General features: G+C 55.8%; 1 protein-coding gene across 2 annotated transcripts in view; it reads left to right on the top strand.

Annotated features, from left to right (window-relative positions):
• The window catches only part of NOTCH1 (notch receptor 1), a 41,597-nt gene that overhangs the window by 3,300 nt on the left and 16,987 nt on the right, over nucleotides 1-21,310 (top strand). For both annotated transcript variants that reach the window (XM_021543598.4, XM_021543599.4), the window contains exons 3-9: nucleotides 15,641-15,903; nucleotides 16,168-16,506; nucleotides 19,403-19,525; nucleotides 19,665-19,898; nucleotides 20,004-20,159; nucleotides 20,248-20,433; nucleotides 20,836-20,949. In XM_021543598.4, coding sequence (XP_021399273.3) covers nucleotides 15,641-15,903; nucleotides 16,168-16,506; nucleotides 19,403-19,525; nucleotides 19,665-19,898; nucleotides 20,004-20,159; nucleotides 20,248-20,433; nucleotides 20,836-20,949 — 1,415 coding nt within the window. The remainder of the gene's footprint in view (nucleotides 1-15,640; nucleotides 15,904-16,167; nucleotides 16,507-19,402; nucleotides 19,526-19,664; nucleotides 19,899-20,003; nucleotides 20,160-20,247; nucleotides 20,434-20,835; nucleotides 20,950-21,310) is intronic.

The raw sequence follows: 21,310 nt of genomic DNA on the forward strand, positions 1-21,310 counted from the left end.
TGTGCAGATGGTGATGGAATCTAATTAGATCTGATGTGTGCGAGCTCTATTTGGAGAAGCCTCTAAAGTAGGCTCGGGGTGGATTGTTGGTGTTTTTTTTAGGAGAAAAAGTTAACTTTAAAGAAGTTTTTGGTTGCTGGCTGTGAATAACCACTTCTCTCTTGGCTGCAGATGCTTTGTGAGCGTGTGTGAGTTATTTTTGCAGGAGCACAAGGTGTGTGCTCTGGGTGTGCTAAAGCTCTTGTCCCGTGCAGGGCGATGAGGGTACGGCCAGACTGAAGGAGGTGCAACTTCCCAAGTTACCTGATAGCAACTTGCAAAATCCTGGTTTTTCACTTTGTTTGAATATCTCTTGACGAGGAGCTTTGCTTCCAAGCTTCTTAAACAAAGCAGAGCCAAGAGCACGAGATACCAGACGCAGAAAAGCTTGGCACTGCCCTTTGGCGCCTGCGTGAAATGCACCATTTTGGCTGCTGGCCACATCTCTGCTCGGCCTGGCACTTAACAAAGTTTGGCCATAAAGCCCCTTTGTGCTGCCCCCACAAATCCAATTAGAAAGTGGAGTGAAATAAATAGCGTATGAGGGGGATGCTGCTCCAGAGGACGAGTGTCCCGGCGCTTGTGGCGGGACGGAGCTCGTTGGGTTACGCAGAGCCGACTCTGATAACTCCAACCCCGGGTTATCAGCCCTGCTACGGAAAGGGAACTGCCAGTGTGAGACCAGGAGCTTTCTCTGCATTCTGTTATTTTACAGGGATAGTTTGTAAAGCTCCAGGTGCCTTATCTTGCTTGTCCCTTTGCCAGGCGGTGCAGGGCACGCAGGGCTTTAATTGAATGGAGGGACCAAGCGTTGGATTGGAGGGCTTGAGGCAGAAGCACCCTAATTAGGCTCCTTTGAGGCTGCTTCCCATCTTGGCAGGGTTATTCAGGTCTTTCAGCACAGGCAGAGCAGCAGGAGTTTTGTGGGTCTTGCACAGACCCCAGCTGAAGGTTCTGGGTGTTTTTGTCCCAGGGCTGGAGCTTTAAAAAGTCCAGGCTGGAGTTGGTGGCTGCTGCAGGGCTTGGCGTGAGGTTCCGTGGTGCTGGGGAGCTCTGGCATTCCAGAAAAGGCACTCGCCTTGGACTAAGGCATTTTCCCAGACTAAATGAGAAGTTTTTTCCAAGAGGTCGTTTTTGACTTCTAGTGATAGCTCCTAATTAGACTGTTGGATAACTCTAGTTTTGACTGGCATCCCTGCAAATGAGTCGGGCTGATTTTAGCTCTCTGTGCCATGTGACATTTATTCCCAGGACCTCCCTTGCTCCGCTAGTTAAAAGCAGATGGCATTGAGAGAAGGCTGAGCTTCCAGCCCTGCTCCACCAGCCTCTCACCATGAAAGCCAGAGGAGCTGTGCGTGGCTTCTCCTCTCGCTCAGAGAAGCAAAAGAGATGGTGGGGGGAGAGAATAAGTTAAATTATCACTGGGCTTGTGCTGAAAAGGGGGAAGAGTCGGCTTGCTAAAGTACTTCCTCTGTTTATGAATCAGCGCAGCGTTGTCATTCAGCCAGGGCAGTGGCTCCTGAGCTGGTGCCCGTTGCCACCACCAGCTTCCACGGGCAGCGGGCCAGAAACATGGGAAGAAACATTCTGAAGGGGACCGTAGTGGGAAGAGGTGATTATTTTAGCTCAAAACTCTTTCAAGAGACAACCAGGAAGGCAGAGGAGTGATGTGAGCCCCGCGAGTTTCTGTGCCCTTCAAGTTATTCAACTGCTCAGTCATTGTTATCTCATTGTAAAGGGCGGAAGTTTCCTTCTGGTTTGGTTTTTCTCATGTGCTTTAACCCAACGTTATTTCCATGAAATAATAACAAAGAAAAAATGCAGTCTCGGTGCTGGAGAGGAAGAGGGTGGAGTGTTGAACAATCAACCAGAGGAAGCTCTTAAAGAAGTAGACGAGCAATGATTCAGCCATGTTGAGAACTCTTGTTGGCTCTCTCAAGTCTGATCTCATTCTCGGAAAGAACAAGGTGGAAATGGGTAAGAGGGGAGATTAAAAATACCAAAGTGTCACCTGTTGCGGATTCCAGTGGAATAGAAACTCAAGCCCAGCTGCTGAGGTCATTGGGAGAGCAGTGGGGGTTTTAGCACTTGTCTGAAAGAATCTGTTTTTATCTCTGCTCTCTGCAAGGTGTCTTGGTGGTTATCAGCTGTCTCAGGTTGTCCCACTCACTTCTGCTCTCTGTTCTTGGGATTTTGTTGCTTGGGCTGAGGTTTTTTGGCTTGGTTTTTCTCATGGCTTGGATACCTGTGTTGGCCAGAGGGCTGTCCTGTGTGATGAGCACGGGATGTGTTTGAGAGGAGATATCTCAGTGGGTCCCACAGCGCAGAGATGAGCAGGAGAGATGGGGAGATGCTGAGGGGTCAGGAGCTCACAGCAGTGTTCACCACCTCACATTAATGGGGCAATTCCCCACCAGGTACTCGAAGCTGTGTGCTCACAGAACAGTTTGGGTGGGAAAGGACCTTTAAAGGTCATTGCAGCGAGCAGGGACATCTTCAATTTCCACGGTCTCGTGGTGTGAAGCAGGGCTCTGCTCCCTGGGGCTGGAGGTCACTCACTCCGTGGTATGGGGTATGTTTCATTCCACCAAAATCTCTTCCATCTCAACACCTGACTCGCTGTCTTCCTTCCTGCTGGCAGCCACAACACGTCCATTTGTTCCAGCTGATACCTCACACCTGGCCTCACCTCCCAGGCTGTTATGGTTTATTGTATGTAGCACGAGGGTGACACGTATAAGTCACTGCTAGACCAGGCTATTCACCAATTAAGGGCTCGGACAACATAATCAGGAGGAAGTTAGCAAGTTTTAAAATAACATTGTTTGGAAATTAACCTGCTTTTTCCAGGTCTGGAGGTGGGGTGACCCTCATTTTGCTCGTGTTGGTTGGTGTCCCAAGTGGTGGCAGCGTGTGTACATGAGTGGAATGTGAAATTTATAGAGCATCAGCGTGTTTAACGAGGGAGTAGCCCCAGGGTGCACTTAGGGAGAGCTGGTGAGCTCTGGATCTGGATGGTGACTTCTCTGTGGTTAACATGCTGCCAGGTGGAGTTTTTTTTGTTGGGGCTGCAGGGTGGAAGAGCCTCTGGGATGTAACTTAAACCCCCCTGGGAAAGCAGACCTGCTGTGGGGTCTTGGTTGAGTGCAGCCTTCTTCCCAGTGGCCAAAAAGGTATTCGGGGTCCCCTGCTCTGTTCAGAGCTGTGTGCAGGCATCCTTGAGGACCTGCCAGGCTCCTTCTGCAGCCTGGGATGGGGCAGCACCGAGGGGCACTTGGGCTGCTCACTCACCACTCCCCAAGCTGGGCTATTCCTGCAGCTCTGCTTTGTGTTCAGAGTTAGAAGGATCAGCAGTCTGGAGAAGTGATGGTTTGGGATGATTCCAGCTTCTTCCCAAATGGTGTTTTCATCTCGTCGCATGCCCGTGGTGCTGAGTCCCATGCCTGAAGGATGGTCCTGCATGCACCCATCCCAGAGCTGTGCCCAAATCCCACCGGTCCCTGATGCTGCCTTGCTGCAGGGTGCCCTCGTGAGCCAGGATTTGCTGCAGCCAGAGTTCTGGAATTCTGGAATAAGGACAGAAATGCTGCTCTGGTGTAAAGGGGAAATGCTGGATTTTTGATTTTTGGGTCTCTGAGTGGAGGCACCCAGGAGGAGAGAGGTATGATGGTCAGGCCATGTTGACTGGGCATTGTAGCAGAGCTGCTGTGTGATGTTGGGAAGCCTTTGCAGCACCCTGCTGGTCCCAGGGACACCAGACCATGGCAGCTCCCCAGGACAGTTAGAGATGTCCACCTGGGAGCTCCCCAGGGTTTAACACCTGGGTCTTGCTGGTAGAGCAGCTCAGTGCCGAGCATTTGGCCAGGTGTGATGGTCCCGTTCACACCTGGACACCCACATCTGGACTCTGCCTTCCTCTGGTGCACATCTGGTGGGTCAGGTCCTCTCCTGTCACCTCCTCATGCTGGCAGGTCCCCCATGGGCAGGGTCTGTGGTACAGGATGGTGTTGGGGTTTCCACATATCTCAAGCAATTTGCTGGTGGTCAAAAGGGTGACCATGGAACTGTGGAGTAGTTTGGGTTGGAAGGGACCTTAAAGATCTCATTCCACTTCCACTAGCCCAGGTTACTCCAGATCTGTCCAACCTGGCTTTGGACACTTTCAGGGATGGGGCAGCCACAACTTCTCTGGGCATCCCAATGCTGCTGGAGGCTCCCATTGGTAAATTCAGTGCTTGGTGTGAGAGATGCTGGAATAAAACCTCTGTGAGCTGTTGAGGATGGGGGAGAGATGTTTGGCTGGGCTATATATGGGCCCCAAAAAGAATATTTTCAGTTGGAAGGCACCTACCATGATCACTGAGTCCAACTCATGCCTACCACCTCACGTGCAGCAGAATTCATGCTGTGCTTAAAGCCAGCCATACCCAAAATCAGTTCTGTTGGCAATCACAGAATCACAGAACACCCTGAGCTGGAAAGGGCCCACAAGGATCGTTGAGTCCAGCTCATGGCCCTGCACAGGACAAACCCAAAATCCCAGCGTGCGCCATGGGAGCAGGATGCTGGTGAGAAGCGAGCTCGGGGTGTGCCTCCCTCACACAGCCGTAATTAATGTCTGCTTTAAGCACTCACCCATCACGTCCTCCCCTTCCCCCCATGGCAGGCTGGAGTTAATATTGGAAAAGCCAGTTAAACAGTTAATGTTTAGGCCATGGTTATTAGGCTCTTGCACATTTCCAGCAAAGGGAGCCGAGTCGCATTTTAATGGGAAACTTTCATGCTCAGTCAAGTTGCAAAAATTTATTTGCGCTGAAGTAATTTTCTTTTAACAAGTTTTCACCCTAATTCCCTTCCCCAAAACCTGGATTTAATGGTATTTATATGGGAAATGGATTTATTAAGTTTTAATGATGCTATAACGTTGCCCTTATTTAATAGAAGGGGCACCCTGCAGGCAAGTGGGCTGGTGGTGGTGGGCTGGGAGGGCTGGGTGCTGCAGGGGCACCCAGGGGTGGCCTTGGGCTTGATTTAAAGTCACCATGGCTGAGAGTGGCAGTGCCAGCTTTGCTTCTACCCTCTGGGCTGTGCGTGATCTGTTGTCAGGACTGAGTTTGGCGTCCTGCTGCCAACCCCTCCTCACCCTCTGTGGTGTGTGATGTGATGCTACCTGTGCCTGTCACGCCTGTCCCCAAGAGGAGCGTGGCAAGGAGCCCTTGGCACTGTGGCTTTTGGCTTTGTCACCTGCTCTGTCCCATGTCAGCGGGGTGATGGGGACCTCAAGGGCCACACACTCCCTGCTGGCATCACTGCCCGGGGAACAAGCATTTGTGAGTGTCCCCTGGTTTATTTTAGTTAAAGGAATTTCCTGCTGTCAACGAGCAGCCATGGAGGAGAGCGTGTCCCCAGCACTCCTGCCTTGCTGGAGCATCCCTGCTTGGGGGAACAGGATGAGACCCTCCCAAAGGCACTCCTGGATGCTGAAGCCATGGGATGGCTCCTCTGGAGCAGGTGGAGGAATGTGGCTGTCCTCTGGGATGCTTTGGGGCGGGCTGGGAGAGTGACCCCACGGGGGGAGCAGCAGGCAGGAGGGAGGAGGGGGCTGTCCCCGGCCCCCAGCCCCTATTAAAATGTTAGACACAGACCTCCAAGTCAAAAGGCAGGGCGACAGACGGCCCTTTCACAGGGCCTGCTGCTCCCCACAAAAGGGGGGTTTCCAGGGGAGGGGGGCAGGAATGCGGGCTGCGGCCGGAGGCCAGAGCCGCCACCATTGTCCCGCTCCCTCGGCGAGGGCGTCATGTTGACACAGGGATTTCTGCTGGCAAAAGGTGTCTGAGGCAGAGGCTTCCCTCCCTCTCTCGCCGTTTCCTTGGTTAAACTCAGCAGAAATCCCGGGGTACAGATCCCAGGAGCTGATGCCCGTCTGCTCTCGGGTCTCGTGGTTTCCAAGTGGGCGAGAGTTTTGTTGCTAATAACTATTTCTGGGAGTTTTGCTTGCAAAGGGAGGCCAGCAGCTTCATGGCTGTGAGGTTGAGGGGAGCTGGATCCATCCCTGTCTGGCCATTGCCACCTCTGCCCACTCCCCATCCCACCAAAACGTCCCCAGCAGGAATTTCTTTGGCTTTGTGCCACGGGGCACCCGTGTGCTCTCTGCAAAACCCCCCTCTCCTCCTTGTTTATAAATACCAGGGCTAAATTTAGCTTGTTTAAACTTTTGGTGGCTGTTCAGATCCTAATCGTAGGGTTTAAGTTCAGGATTAGACGAGTGGGACGGTAGAGTCACGAGTGGGAGTTTTCCATATTTGGCTCTAGGGCAGCGCAGTGTTTAGCCAAAACTTGGTTTGAGGGGGGAAAGGGGGAAAAAAAAGGAGTCCATCATCACTTAGTGAGATGGTGACACTGGGGCTGTGTGTGTGCCAGGGCTCTGAGAGCACAGCAGAGGGAATTCAACCTGCATGGGCAGCAAGTGCTGGGTGCAAAGTGTGGGAAAACCAGCAGCTACCCCAAAACGGGTGGGGAGGGAAGACTTCAGGCAGTGCTGGGCAGCCTGTGGAGGCAGAAATTCCTTATCTCCCCCAAATTCTGACTTTTTCTTCTGCTGGCATAAGGAATAAAACATTTTTCGAGGGCAGGGAGCAGTTGTAGGGGGTGATCTCAGATGCCACAGGGGCCAGGTGCCATTTCAGTGTCTGTGGGTGCTCGCTGGGGGACCTGCCCCAGGAAAGTCACACGGGTGGGTGATGGGACCGTGTGCCAGCCCCAGCCCTGGCTGTGTTCCCTGGGGATCCTCTGCTGGAAGCACATCCTTCGTGGTCACCCCATAAATGGGCTCCTGAAGAGGAGGAGCAGGGGCCAGGCTGAGCAGGGCTCCCACAAACAATGGGGCTGTGCAGCTTCACACCAGCAAAGGATATAAAAAACATCGACTGGGGAAAACAAATATTTCATAGCAGCCATTGTTGAGGGTGGGAATGAGGCGAGTTTTGTCTTGGGCTCTTCCTTCGACATCTTTCATGTTTGTTGTGAATGAAGCTGCATTGAAAGGCAGCTCCTTCCCAGGTAGCCAGTCACCACCCCTGAATAGCCTGGCCACTCTGCTTAGTAATGGGATTATATTGTTTTTCATTACAATGGGAACTTGGATTCCCAAACTGTCCTGACTAATGTCTGCTTAAGAAACAAAGCTTTTTTTTTTTTTTTTTCCTTCATAGGAGGAACAGGGCTCTAGCATGTTTTTTCCCCACTCCTGTCCAGGAGTATATCCAGCTTTGGGAATTCCTTTAGTTTCTCTCCAGATGAAAGTCTGGGTCTTAAAATCTCAATTAGATGACTTGGGCTAGGTCAAAAATGAAATGGAACAAGAGAAGAAAAAAACACATCAAAGACTTGGGATTGCAGTTTACTTTTTTAATTAAACGGGAATGGAGATCTGCTCTTGCTTTATTAACCTGATGTCACTTGGAGTAACCTGCTGCTTTGCCAACCACCTCCCTGTGTGAAACTCTGCTTTTTTCCCAGGCTGGTGTCCCAGAGTGTTTAATAAAGCAGGACCTGGGTGAGACTTCTTAAAAAAACCACCGCTGAGGTCTTGAGCTGGGTTTTGGTACTGGGAGCTCCGTCGTGGCTGCTGGAGGTTTCTGTGGGGCAGTTTTGGGGTGCATCAGCCAGGCAGGGTGCCCTACATGGGTGAGGGCAGCTGGGCAGCTCTGCCTTCATGCCGTGCCTCTCCTAGGAGCTGTGGTGAAGCCTTTGGGTTTCTTAACAGCCACACGTGCCAGGAACCACCGAGCAAAGCTGCAGGTGAGGTGTGGAGCTGGAGGGGGCTCAAGCAGCCCCCCAGCTCCTGGCTGCCAGGGAACAGGGAGCATCCACAGCCCCGTGTGCTCCAGGGAGATCAGGGCAGCACCCAAAAGTGTTCCTCGCCTCCCTGCACCCATCTCCTGTGTGCTCCTGGTGATGCCAGGCAGGTTGGGGCAGAGAGCAGGGTCCTGAGCTCTGATTCCCCAGCAGGATTGTTGTCCAGGCCTCCCTGCCTTCCCCTGGCTCCAGAGTGTGTCAGCAGGATGTTTCCAGGGCAGGAAGCCACCCTGGAGAGCACAGTGTGCACCTGCTGCTCCGTGCACCACGGGAGGGATTCCTGGGGAGGCACTGCAGTGGGAATTGAATGGGATAAGCTGGAGGAAGGAGCAGGTTTCTTCTCTCAGGGAGACATATCCCCAAGCACTGGCCTTTTCTCTGGTCATGTTGGAGCCAGGGGAGGTCAGGGTTGGCCGGGCTGGCAGCGAGCAAACGTGTCTTAGGGGAAAGGGTGTAACTTCAGCAGAGAGCTGGGGTGTCGCTCCCAGGCTGTGCCAGGCAGGCAGCCACTGGCACAACTGGAAAGGTGACTCTGGGCTGTGTGGGGCAGCCTGATGGGAAGCTGGCTCCCTGCTGCCTGGGCTGTGAGCTGCTGGGGCACAGGGGAAGGTGTGGGGCAGGACTGTGTTTCCTGTTGTCAGCCTGAGGAGGACGGTTACCCCGAGAGGTGTAGGGCCGTGCCTCTGCTCTGCACCTGGGAGCAGCCTGCACTGCCTCTGGGCTGCTGTGCAGCTAAGGGAGGCTGTCCTGCAGGCTGGTTCTCCTTCCCTCAGCTGTTGCCAGCAAACATGTGAAATCCGAGTGTCCTGCTCACCTTCGGCCACTTGCTTTGCTCCACGGGGTCCCAGCCACGGTGGCACGGCCACTCACAGGTCACACAGCTCATTTGCTGCTGCACGGGGCTCTGGGGGTGGGAAGGTCCCTCGGGGGGACCCTCTGCACCACTCAAGGTCACAATTGTGGTCCTGAACCCTCTCTGTGCTGGGGTGGCCCTGCCTGAGCTCAGGGGCTCATCTGAGGTGGCTGTTCTGAGCCACAGGTACCACGGGGCAGGGAATGGCATCCCCCAGCCCAGCCTCTCCCCGTGGTGGGAGACCCTACACCCAGCACCAGGGAGTGTCCTGGTCCCATTGGTCTCAAGTGCCCCCAAAACGGTGCTGGAATAAAGAGCTGAGCCTGCCCTGCTCAGCTTTCCCACGCTGCTCATACCTCAGGGAAAACAACCCCGGCCGTTTATGCTTCCAGCAGCTGAGGGTGAGGAAGAGGTTAGGTGATAGCAGAGCAGATAAGAGGCAGCCTGGATGTGGGGCTCCCCACCAGCCCCCGTCCCCTCCCCCTGAACCTCCCCCTCCATAGGATGGGCACGGGGGACAGCCCGTGCATGTGCTCCCGTTTACACCTGGTTTCCACTTTGCTTGTTGGGGTTTTTTTTGTACATTTTAAGCCCAAAGTGGGTTTTAACCTCCAGCCCTGCCACGGTCTCAGCGTCCCTTGGGAGGACACGCTGTGGCCAGGCAGGAGGGCAGTGGGTGGTGTGAGCTGGGGGGTGATGCAGGACATGTAGAACATCCAGGATATCCTCTGTGCTTCCAGCACGCCCTGGCCCCGGGCTGTGCATCCCAAATTTGAACAAAGCCCCCGTGCTGCCAGCACCCCTGAGACACGCCCTGGCCCCGGGCTGTGCATCCCAAATTTGAACAAAGCCCCCGTGCTGCCATGCGGGAGCTGTGCCAGGCTGGGTGTCATCTGTGCTGGCCGTGGCAGATGGCAGCTTAGAGCAGAAAGGAAAACATTAGTCTTGGGTCAGAGGTCGCAGGAACATCTGCCTCGGGATGCTTTCAGTGCCCGCATTGCTGCGGAGGCACAAAACCTGTTGCTGGTGGCTTGGAGGAAAAGCCTCGTGCACCACGAGTGAGACAGAGCCAACAAAGGGCTGTGGCAGCACGGGGAGCACCCAGAGCAGCACCCACAGGCTGGGGGGGCTGGGATGGGCACCCCAGCTCTGCCACCTCTGCCAGCAGTTGGCTCTGGTATCCTGCAGCTCGTTCCTGCTTGTGATTTCTGAGCTGCTGAGCTCTCCTGGAGCTTGCTGCAATAGCTGCAGCGTCGGGCCGTGGGTTGTAACTCCTTAAGGATGTGCAGCAGACACAACAAATGCACGTGGCCGTGCTGAGCAGATCCAGATTTGGCCCAGGCTTGGTGCTGGGAGCAGAGTGGGAATTCGGGGCCGCCGTTGCTGTTCCCAGGCTGTCCCCAGGGACTGCTGCCTGACCTTGGACAAGGCCTTCTCCATCACCCTTCACACTGGCCATGAATCATGCAGATTTATGGCCGGCAGCTCAGTGCATTATTAATCGTGTCCCCCCTCAGCACAGTTTGCACTCGGATGCTCATTCCGAGGGGGAAGACACATCCCAGCCTGGTGCTGTGGGAATCCAGCTCCCAGCCTCTGCCTGACCCCCAGAAACAAAAAAAAGCCACCGGGATGGCCAGACACCCGGGGGGTGTAAATCAGTGTGTCCACCCCTGCAAGGAGCACCCTCATCCACAGCGATGGGGGCTGCCTGCTGTCCCCTGTCCTGCCTGCTGTCCCCTGTCCTGCCTGGTCCCGTGGTGGAACACCCCCCAGAAGTGTACAGCTGTGAGATTGTCTGCTGCAATGGCACTGGGAGAGGGACAATTGTGTGTTGGAGCAGGGCTTGGCCATCACTGGGATGGAGATGCCATCACCCTCCATCAGTGGCTAAAATGGAGCACTTGATGCCTCCTCCGTGCATTAATGAGCCAGTGGAAAGAGTGAGGGAGACACATGGGTATTTTTAGCCATTCCTGCCTGGTTTGGGAACGGGGTGCTGGTCATGCATGGAGCTGGGACTGTGACCACACTGGTCCAACTGAGGCTTTCACAGAGGCTCCTCAGGACCTCAGGCAGCTTGGCCACATTTCAGTGCCTCCAAGGTGCTTTCTAATGGCCCTCCTGAGCTGTTTTGATCCTGCAGCACCCGCCCTGTCCTCTGCCAACACGTCTATCTGTAATTAAAACCGAGCTTTAATGTCTCCTATGCTAATTTCCATGAGCTGCTTGGGGTTTGGTTTGGGTAGCCCTGGCTTGGGAAATGCCAAAGGAAAAACCACAGGGTGATCTTCACCTGGCTGAGCCCGCGGGGACGTCGCATCCTCCACGTCTGCTCACCTGCAATCCCTGACACCACCTCATGTTTTTTGCAGAAAATAAAGCTCAGCTCCTTGGGCTGAGCTTTAGGAGAAGTTTTTAGTCCCCGGAGAAATAGGTGGCTGCATGGTGAGGTTGTAGCAAAGCTGGGTGTTGAACTGAGCTCTGCTGAATCCAGCCTTTCCAGACCTGGAAGAGCTGAAAAATTACTACAACTTGGATTGCCCTGATTCTTCACCTGGTTTTTGATCTCTCGCTTTGCATGCGAGACTTGTCTCCAGGCTTTCCTCTGCAGCCAGGACTCTGAATCTGCTGAGGTTGCTGGGCTTTGAAATGCAGCTCCAGCCTCTGTCTGTGAGTGAGCTCCAGGACCCGTGAGGGGAGGGAACAGTGAAATTCATCCTGTGGCTTCATCCATAGCTGGGAATGTGCTTTTCCCTGCTTGTCCCAGACCTGCTGTTGCAGAGAGGGCAGGAACAGCCCCGTGCTCTGCTGAAGCATCTACAGAAGATGCAGGAGCAGTGTGGAATCCAGCAGGTGTGAGAGAGGAGAATGTCCTGGGCACAAAGAAATCAAGATGACTTAGAAACCATGGAAGGATTTGGGAGGTTCCCCGTGCTGGGAGTCGTGTGTGAGGTGGGTGTGTGAGGTTGGGATTGCTGGGCACGTCCAGAGGGTCTGTGCTGCACAGCCCCACGTGGAATGGCAGAAACTCCTCCTTGGGTTGGAGCAGTGACTGCTGGATTGGAAGGGTGCCTGTGCTGTGCTTTTATCCTGAAGATTTGCTGAGAATGCCCCTTGCAGGGAGGAGAAATATGGAGTGTGAGTGTACCCTGGACTTGATGGCCCACCTGTGCCCAACCCAGCCCTTCCAAGCTGAACTCTTCCCTGACACCTGCTGTACCCTGCTCACTTCTGGAGCTGATTGTGGCCATAAATCAGCTCTTAACGCAAACAAATAGAAATTAATTTTAAAGTAATCTACGAGCTCTATGAAACTCGAGGGGTTTCCTGAAGCACAAGTCTGGAAAACACCTGAGCAGCCCCCAGCCAGGGCACTGCCAGTGACTCCAACCTGCCCTGTGCCTTCAGGCAGGGGCTTCCCTGTCCCAGAGCGTTCTTCCCATCACTGATTAACCTCCTGGCTAATAACCACACCCAGATTTACGCTGGTATTTACTTTCTTTTCCCATCCATGTGTTCAAACCCCCACTTACCTGTGCTGGAATCAGAATCAACCCGAAAATTAATTGTGTGGGAGGGCGCTGGGCTGTGTGCCCCTCTCCCCGACCTCACGGTGCAGGAACCCCAATTCCAGAGAGCCCTACTGCCCTCCTGCCTTGGCCTGGGATGCCGAGCATCCATCCATCCCCTCCTGGTCCCCCAGCATCCTGTCCCTCTCCCGTGGTGCCAGCACCGTGCCTTGGCAGATTGCGCCGCACTTCCCGCGCTGCCGCCGTCGCTCTTTGTCCAGCATCAATTTTTTTCTTCCTCCTCTCCTTTTTTTTTTCACCCCCTCTCCTTATTCCCCTTATTTTTTTTCACCCCTTCTCCTTATTCCCTTTTTTTTCACCCTCTCCTTATTCCCCCTTTTTTTTTACCCCCACTCCTTATTCCCCCCCTCTCCTTATTCCCCTTTTTTTTCACCCCCTCTCCTTATACCCCTTTTTTTTTACCCTCTCTCCTTATTCCCCCTTTTTTTTCACTCCCTCTCCTTATTCACCCCCTCTCCTTATTCCCCTTATTTTTTTACCCCCTTCTTATTCCCCTTATTTTTTTACCCCCGCTCCTTATCCCCTTTTTTTTTACCCCCTCTCCTTATTCCACTTTTTTTTCACCCTCTCCTTATCCCCTTATTTTTTTCACCCCCTCTTCTTATCCCCCTTTTTTTCACCCCCTCTTCTTATTCCCCTTATTTTTTTCACCCTCTCCTTATCCCCTTTTTTTCACCCCCTCTCCTTATTCCCCCCTTTTTTTACCCCCTCTCCTTATTCCACTTTTTTTTTCACCCTCTCCTTATCCCCTTATTTTTTTCACCCCCTCTTCTTATCCCCCTTTTTTTTTCACCCCCTCTTCTTATCCCCCTTTTTTTTTACCCCCTCTCCTTATCCCCTTTTTTTTACCCCCTCTCCTTATTCCCCTTATTTTTTTCACCCTCTCTCCTTATTCCCCCCTTTTTTTACCCCCTCTCCTTATTCCCCCTTTTTTTTTACCCCCACTCCTTATTCCCCCTCTCCTTATTCCCCTTTTTTTTCACCCCCTCTCCTTATACCCCTTTTTTTTTACCCTCTCTCCTTATTCCCCCTTTTTTTTTTCACTCCCTCTCCTTATTCACCCCCTCTCCTTATTCCCCTTATTTTTTTACCCCCTTCTTATTCCCCTTATTTTTTTCACCCCCTCTTCTTATCCCCCTTTTTTTCACCCCCTCTTCTTATTCCCCTTATTTTTTTCACCCTCTCCTTATCCCCTTTTTTTTACCCCCTCTCCTTATTCCCCTTATTTTTTTCACCCCCTCTCCTTATTCCCCCCTTTTTTTACCCCCTCTCCTTATCCCCCTTTTTTTCACCCCCACTCCTTACTCCTTTTTTTTACCCCCTCTCCTTATCCCCCCCTTTTTTTCACCCCCTCTTCTTATCCCCCTTTTTTTTTACCCCCTCTCCTTATCCCCTTTTTTTTACCCCCTCTCCTTATTCCCCCCTTTTTTTACCCCCTCTCCTTATCCCCCTTTTTTTTCACCCCCACTCCTTACTCCTTTTTTTTTCACCCCCTCTTCTTATCCCCCTTTTTTTTTCACCCCCTCTTCTTATCCCCCTTTTTTTTTACCCCCTCTCCTTATCCCCCTTTTTTTCCACCCCCACTCCTTATTCCTTTTTTTCCCACCCCCTCTCCTTACTCCCATTCCCCCCTCCCACCGGAGCCTCCAGCGCAGATCGCCACCGCGGGGATTGTTTTAAGAAAAAAAGCGTGCGCGGCGCGGCGCGGCGGCGATTTTACCAGATGACTGCACAGCCCAGCGGCGTGCCTATGCCTGCCCCTGTGCCTGCCCCTGTCCCCGCTGCTGCTGCCGTGCCCGGCCCCGCACAAAGAGCCCTTCTCGCCCGCCCCATCCTCCGCCTTCCCCCGCGGAGCCACCCAGGAGCGCGGCCGCGGCGCCCGGGGCTCGGAGCCGCCGGCGAGCCGCGCTCGGTGCGCGGGCTCCGGCAGCTGCTGCGCCTCATTAGGATGCACACCTGCTCCCCGCCGCCCTTTGTGTGCCGAGCAGATGCCCTGATTTATTATTATACACATTTTCTTTTTCATTTGGCCTGGATAATGCCGTCTCATTAACTCAAAATGTCTCCGAATCCTGACAAATTCTCACACAATCCCCGACAATGAAATCAGAATTGGGTTAAAAAAAAAAAAAGAAAAAAAAGTAGGAGGAGAGGGGGAGCGGGGCTGAAACCACGGTCTTTGCGCTGTGGCTGAGGGTGGGGTTTGCTGGTTGTGCTTCACCAGGGGAGCCCCACAGGCTTGTTTTGGGTGGCCGCTGTGCCCTGCAGCATCCTCTGGGACCCCCGCCCTGCTCAGCCCCTTGCCACAGGAGCCTTGGAGGCAGTGCAGGAGGCTCAGGAATGCGATGTCCCACCAGATCTGATGGCAACAGGTGTCAGCTCGTGGTGGCCTGAGCCTGACCTGCCACTGCACCGTGGGGACCACAGTCCCCCAGTGACCTAGTGCTGTCACCTTCCCCACCCATCACCTCCAGCTGGGGTTGCCTTACCCCCAGTTGAGGGTCTGTGCCTCATCCCTGGGATTTTTTTGTGTCAGGTGCACAGCTTTGCTCTGTCAGATTCCCCCTTCTGCAGGGTCCTACCAGCCACACATCCTGCCCAGGCCATCCAGGATGGCTGGTGGGGTTTGCCCTCAGGGCGTAGCTCTGCTGCCAGCTCCAGCCCTGCTCCAGCCCAGCTGGCCAGTGGTGACAGACGGTGAAGCTGGTGGTGGCATCAGGGGTTCTTGTCTCACTCAGAGGGATGCAGCAGCCAGGGCCACTCGCCCTCCTTGTGCAGGGTTTGGCTTTGGGGAAGCTCTCAGCTGACTTCGAGGAGCAGGAACTTGTCCCACCTGTTGCCAGCCAGCGCTGAGCCCCTGCTTAATTGTGTTTGAGTGATTTAGGACAGAGGGAGGATAAAAATAGCCCTGGTGAGGCAGAGACGCCAGCGTGGGCAGGGACAGGCAGGGAGCAGGGCTGTCCCCATGGCCCCATGGGTTTGGTGTGGGCACGGGTATGCTCCTCTTGCCCCCACCATGTATCCCTTGTGCCTCGATTTCCCCTTCAGCGGGGAGGGGAGGGAGAAGACTCTCCCTGCGATGAGACGCAGGATGTCAGCGGTTCTGCAAGTCAGCACAGGCCCCTCCACGGGGGACGCCTTTGTTCCCAGCACCTCTTTCATCTTCCTCTTCCCAGCCAGGGCAGAGCCTCTCCATGCCAAACCCGCCGTGCGTGCGGAGCCGGGCCGGTCCCTGGGGCTCAGGGCGCCCTCGGGCCGCTCGGGCCCGTCCCGCTGATGGGTGTCTCGCCCCTGCCAGGTGTAGCGGTGCCTACGTGGGCGAGCGGTGCCAGCTGCCCAACCCCTGCCTGAGCTCCCCCTGCAAGAACGCGGGCACCTGCACGGCGATGGTGCGCGGCAGCACCGTGGATTACAGCTGCGCCTGCCGCCTGGGCTTCAGCGACGAGCTGTGCCTGACGCCCCGCGACAACGTCTGCCTCAGCAACCCCTGCCGCAACGGCGGCACCTGCGACCTGCTGACCCTCAGCGAGTACAAGTGCCGCTGCCCGCCCGGCTGGTCAGGTGAGGGTGGCACCGGCGGGCACGGTCCTGCACGGCGAGGGATGGCCTGCCGCAGGGCTGGAGAGCTGCCTCTGGTTTTGGGGTCTGGGAGGTGGCGAGGGTGGGTGGTGGCCGAGGGAATTGTGACGGGGGTTGGAGGTGAGGGGATGCAGGTTTGGATCCCGGATGGAGGTTTGCAGCACGGTGTGGATCACTCGCCGCCTCGCCGCCACTAAGAGCTGGGCTGCTGTTTGCACCCTCACCCTCTGTCCTTGCCATCCCCAGGCAAAACCTGCCAGCAGGCCGACCCCTGTGCCTCCAACCCCTGTGCCAACGGGGGCCAGTGCGTGCCCTTCGAAGCCCACTACGTCTGCCGCTGCACCGCCGGCTTCCACGGCGCCAACTGCAAGCAGGACGTCAACGAGTGCAACATCTCCCCGCCCGTCTGCAAGAACGGGGGCAGCTGCACTAACGAGGTGGGCACCTACCAGTGCTCCTGCAAGCCAGCCTACACCGGGCAGAACTGCGAGCACCTCTACGTGCCCTGCAACCCCTCGCCCTGCCAGAACGGGGGCACCTGCCGCCAGATCGGGGACACCACCTACGACTGCACCTGCCTGCCAGGTAGGGAGGGGAAGGCACCGGGCAGCACCTGCAGTCCACCCCAAATGAAGAGTGCCTGAATTTCCCGCAGGTTGTAGCTCTGGGAGGGGTGAAACCCTCTGGCTTGTGCCACGTGCTTTAGGGAAGATGTTGGGCAGCGATGCCTGAGGAGGAGAGTTCATCTGGGGGCTTTATATACTTTGTGTTTCACCAAAATAGCTCTTCCAAAACAACTGTTTGAGCAGAGGCCCCTGTGCGGATGCTCATATTCCAGAATAAGAGTGCCTTTTTCCGCTTTAGCTTAATCCACTTCCAGAATGGAATAATTAGCCCGGAATAGCTATTTTGGAAAGTTTCCGAGTGCTAATGGAGCTGGGGAAGGAAGACCCTCTCTGTGCTCGCTGCTGCTCCCTCCGGCAAACCCTGGAGCAGGCCAGCAGGATTGCAGCCTCTGGCACGGAGAGCTCCTGTGGAGGGGCCTGGTGGGCACTGTCCTGGGAGCTCCGCACCCTGGAAGGGGTCTTGGCACCCTGGAAAGGAGCTGGGCACCCTGCAAACCCTAGAGAAGAACAGCAGCTGTGAAAGGCCTCCCTGACCCCAGCAAGCCCTTTCACTTCTGCCCTCAGACAGTGGGTGTGCAGTGCAGTAAGGGCAGGGAGCAGAGGGGACTGAGCTGCTCCACCTGTCCCTGGGTCAGCTGGAGAAATGAAACTGGAGTTTCAGCCCAGAGCCACGCTCAGACCACGTTGCGTTTCCTGGGATGAGTGCTGTCCTCACCCGAGCCAGCCACACTGGCCAGCTGTGGTAGATGTGGAGGGGATGCACCCGCCCTGTCCCTGGGAAGGAAGCTGTGGGCAGCACTGCGCTGCCTGAGGAGTCTCTTGTGGGGTTGGTGTGATCCTCTGGTCACCCATAGCCCAGCCATGGCCAGAGCAGGATGAGGGCTGGGTGGTTTCTCTGCTCTGCACCCTGGGCAGGGCTGGGCATTGCCATGGGGCTCCTGCCCCATCTCTGCTGGGAGCGTGGCATCAAGGTGGGGATGGGGTCTCCCAGATGGCACAGACACCCACACCCTGCTGGGTTAGGGAAGATAAGTGATCCCTGTGAGCTGTGGCGGGGATCTGGCCTCGATGTCTGACACGGGTTCAGAGGTTCCACCCCCTTCCCAAAGCTTTTGGCTGCAGTACCTCAGGAATCTCATGAACCACCCAGAACAGACAGGGCCCTGCAGGATCTCCTGCCTCACCCCCACCGCTGCTCACCCAGGCTGGAGCAAAGCTCCTGTCCTTAGGGACGGGGAGGTGTGGGGTGACTGGGCAGTGCCAGGAAGGAAGCCTTTCCTTCCAGGCTGATGCTGGGGGGTGATGCTCCTGTGGAGCAGCTCCAGCGCTGTCCCACAGGGATGGGCAGGGGGAGGTGGCAGGAGGAGCTGCGCTGGCCCTGCCCTGCCGTTCTGCTGATGAGGCACTTTCACTGAGCAGGGAAGGTGAGGCACAGCCTGGGGGAGAGCCCTGCTCCTGGCAGGCAGCATCGGTGCTGTCACACCCAGCTGTGGCTCCGTGGGCTGTTTCCAGGAAGATTTGCATCCTGCAGGAGCTGCTGCACCTCCCGTGGGGTGGCACAGCCCCTGCTCCAGGGAGCTTCAGCACCTCCTGCATCGCACACAATGCAGGAGCTGCACGGCAGCAGAGGCAGAGGGACAGGGGGCTGCTCCTCATGATAAGGGAGTGATTGATATGCTGGTATGTGGCACAGCAAACGTGGAACAATGTCCCCTTTTCATTCCTGGAGAGGCCTGGCTGTACCGGGTTTCTTCAAGTTAAACTAATCTTGGCTGTTTTATCGTGCCATCGCTGCAGAATGTAACCCTGAGTTTAAAGTAATTGCCGTACTAATTACTCATTTGGATGGTTCAAAATGAGTGAATCCCGGTATCTAGGACATTGTGAGCTATGGCTGCTCAGGCTCAGCCCCTCTGCTTAAAAATGAGGTGCAAATCAATGTTAGCTGCTCAGGGCTCCTACCAGCAATCATAAAAAGCTGTGGCTGCTCCCCATGTGATGGAGATGGGGAGAGGAGAACGTGGGGAGAGTGAGGGGAAAGCTCCCAGCTGGGCCAGGGTCTGGGGTCTCACAGAGGATGAGTCTGGACACCTGGTCCTTACCTGTGGAGGTGACCTTTTTTGGTGCCTGGGTGGGGAGCAGCCTGGTCTGGGCCTGCAGAATGCCCTGGGGAGTTTGAGGGAGCTGCAGATGGACACTGGCACTGAGGGCTGGCATTGCCATCCCAAACCCCAAGCAGTTGGGTCAAGAGCTTTGAGGGTCCTACAATAAATGCAGCTTTTAACACAAATGTCAGTCAGAGGTGGCTTGGCAGATGTCCTGAGGAGGGCCTGGCTGCTGTGCTCCTGCTGCAGAGGCTGGGGGTGGCAGGGTTTCCATGCTGTCAGCTGGAGGTGATAACAAACCCAAGCAGGAGGTGGGCTGGGATGAGCCCAGCGCCGTGTGGGATTGTGGCTCGCCCTGGCAAGGACTGGGATCCCCCTCAGGGGCGAGCGCTGCTGCTGAGGCTCTTTACAAGTGAAATTAAACGCCGGTGATTCAGCACTGGGTGCCACAAGCCTCCGTGGGAGCAGCCCTGCTTCGTTCTGGCTTGTGTGGAGTCAGATCCTGCACTGCTCGGGGCAAGCGTCTCCAGGGCTGGAGGCTGTGGCAGCAGGGGCACCCTGCCCTGTGCAGAGGAAGCTGCTGCCTGCCAGGCCCCAGCAGAGGCGGAATGGGGATGAAGATCAAGCCAGGCAGCTGCTTCAAAGCCACCTGATCACAAACAGCCTGCTGGAGGTGGGGGTGGCGAGGGGCACGGTGGTGACGCTCACAGTGGGTGAGCTGGCACCATGGCAGGTGTCTCCTCTGCACAGGGTTCACGGGTCAGAACTGTGAGGAGAACATCAACGACTGTCCCGGCAACAACTGCAAGAATGGGGGCACCTGCGTGGACGGCGTCAACACCTACAACTGCCAGTGCCCACCTGAGTGGACAGGTAGTGCCAGGAATGCTGGTGGCATAGGGCTGGGCTGGGAGGACGGGTCCTGCCCGGGGGCACAGTGTGGGCAGAGCTGTTCTGCTTCACATAGCAGCAGTCAGTGCCAGCTTCACGCAGGTGCCCTGTCCCCTGGCAGGTCAGTACTGCACTGAGGATGTGGACGAGTGCCAGCTGATGCCCAACGCCTGCCAGAACGGGGGCACCTGCCACAACAACCACGGCGGCTACAACTGTGTCTGTGTCAATGGCTGGACGGGCGAGGACTGCAGCGAGAACATCGATGACTGCGCCATGGCCGCCTGCTTCCACGGGGCCACCTGCCACGACCGGGTGGCCTCCTTCTACTGCGAGTGTCCCCACGGCCGCACAGGTGAGGCCCTGCCCCACCTCGTCCCCTGCCCCGCATGTCCCCTGGCTCCTTGGTGCAGCAATGACTCGTGTGCCCATCGGCCTTGACGTGCCTTTGGCTGCCCAGGTTTGCTGTGCCACCTGGACGACGCCTGCATCAGCAACCCCTGCAACGAGGGCTCCAACTGCGACACCAACCCCGTCAATGGCAAAGCCATCTGCACGTGTCCTTCGGGGTACATGGGGCCGGCCTGCAACCAGGACGTGGACGAGTGCTCGCTGGGTGAGCTCACATGGGTGACAGCAGCACGGCTGGGAGGGCTCTGGCACAGCCAGGAGCGAGTCCTGAGAGCTGTGCTTGTGTTTTACAGGAGCCAACCCGTGTGAGCATGCAGGAAAGTGTATCAACACTCAAGGGTCCTTCCAGTGCCAGTGTCTGCAGGGCTACTCAGGCCCTCGCTGTGAGATTGATGTCAATGAGTGCCTCTCCAACCCCTGCCAGAATGATGCCACCTGCCTGGACCAGATTGGGGAGTTCCAGTGCATCTGCATGCCCGGTGCGTGGGCAGCCCTGTGGACTCAGCCTTGGTGCTGGGGGTGGGCAGTGGGAGGGCTTTGAGTGTCCCTGAGCTTCAGCTCGGTGCAGGGTTGGGTCAATAGCTCCTCTGTGCCTGAGGACAGCACCAAAAAGAAGGAGCTCGATAAAGGTTGTGTGGTGGAGGGGACAAGAAGTGAGATTTGAGTGCCATCAGCCCTACACTGAATTCCTCTTGCCAGCCTTCATTTGGGTTGAGCCAAAACCTGTTGATCCAAGGAGCAGCTTGTGCATCAAATCTCACCACGTGTAGATTGTCTCCTTGAGCTGCCTTTCAAAGATGGGGGGTCCAGGTGTGCCCAGGTGTAACGCAGGTTGTGCCAGCCCTGTGCCATGGTGCTGACAGCGCTGGGTCTCTCGGCAGGGTACGAGGGGGTTTACTGCGAGATCAACACGGACGAGTGTGCCAGCAGCCCCTGCCTGCACAATGGCAACTGCCTGGACAAGATCAACGAGTTCCACTGCGAGTGCCCCACTGGTACGTGGCACCCTCCCACTGCCAGCAGCCACCCTTCTGCCACTCTAGTGGAAACAAAGCCAGGATGCATCCCAGCTCCAGCCAAGAATGGGCTCCTTAAATTTCATAGCCCTCCAAAAAGGGGAGAGTGTAGCGAGCACCTCTTGGTGCTTTGGAGGGGGCTTCTCCAATTGCCATGAGGGGCTGAGCCCCGTGCAGGCCATGCTGCTCCAGCTCCCGCCCATGGGAGAGGGGAAGGAGGATTAAACCCCACGGCTTTGCACTTGAAAAGGCCCCTCTTTGGGAAGGAGGGCTGGGGGCTGCTGGGGGCCGCACCAGCGGCTTTGAATGCGGTGTCAAAGTCACGGGGTGGAGCAGAGAA

Source organism: Lonchura striata, chromosome 17 (genome assembly GCF_050655825.1).
Source record: "Lonchura striata isolate lonStrDom1 chromosome 17, ASM5065582v1, whole genome shotgun sequence".
Lineage (NCBI taxonomy): Eukaryota > Metazoa > Chordata > Aves > Passeriformes > Estrildidae > Lonchura > Lonchura striata.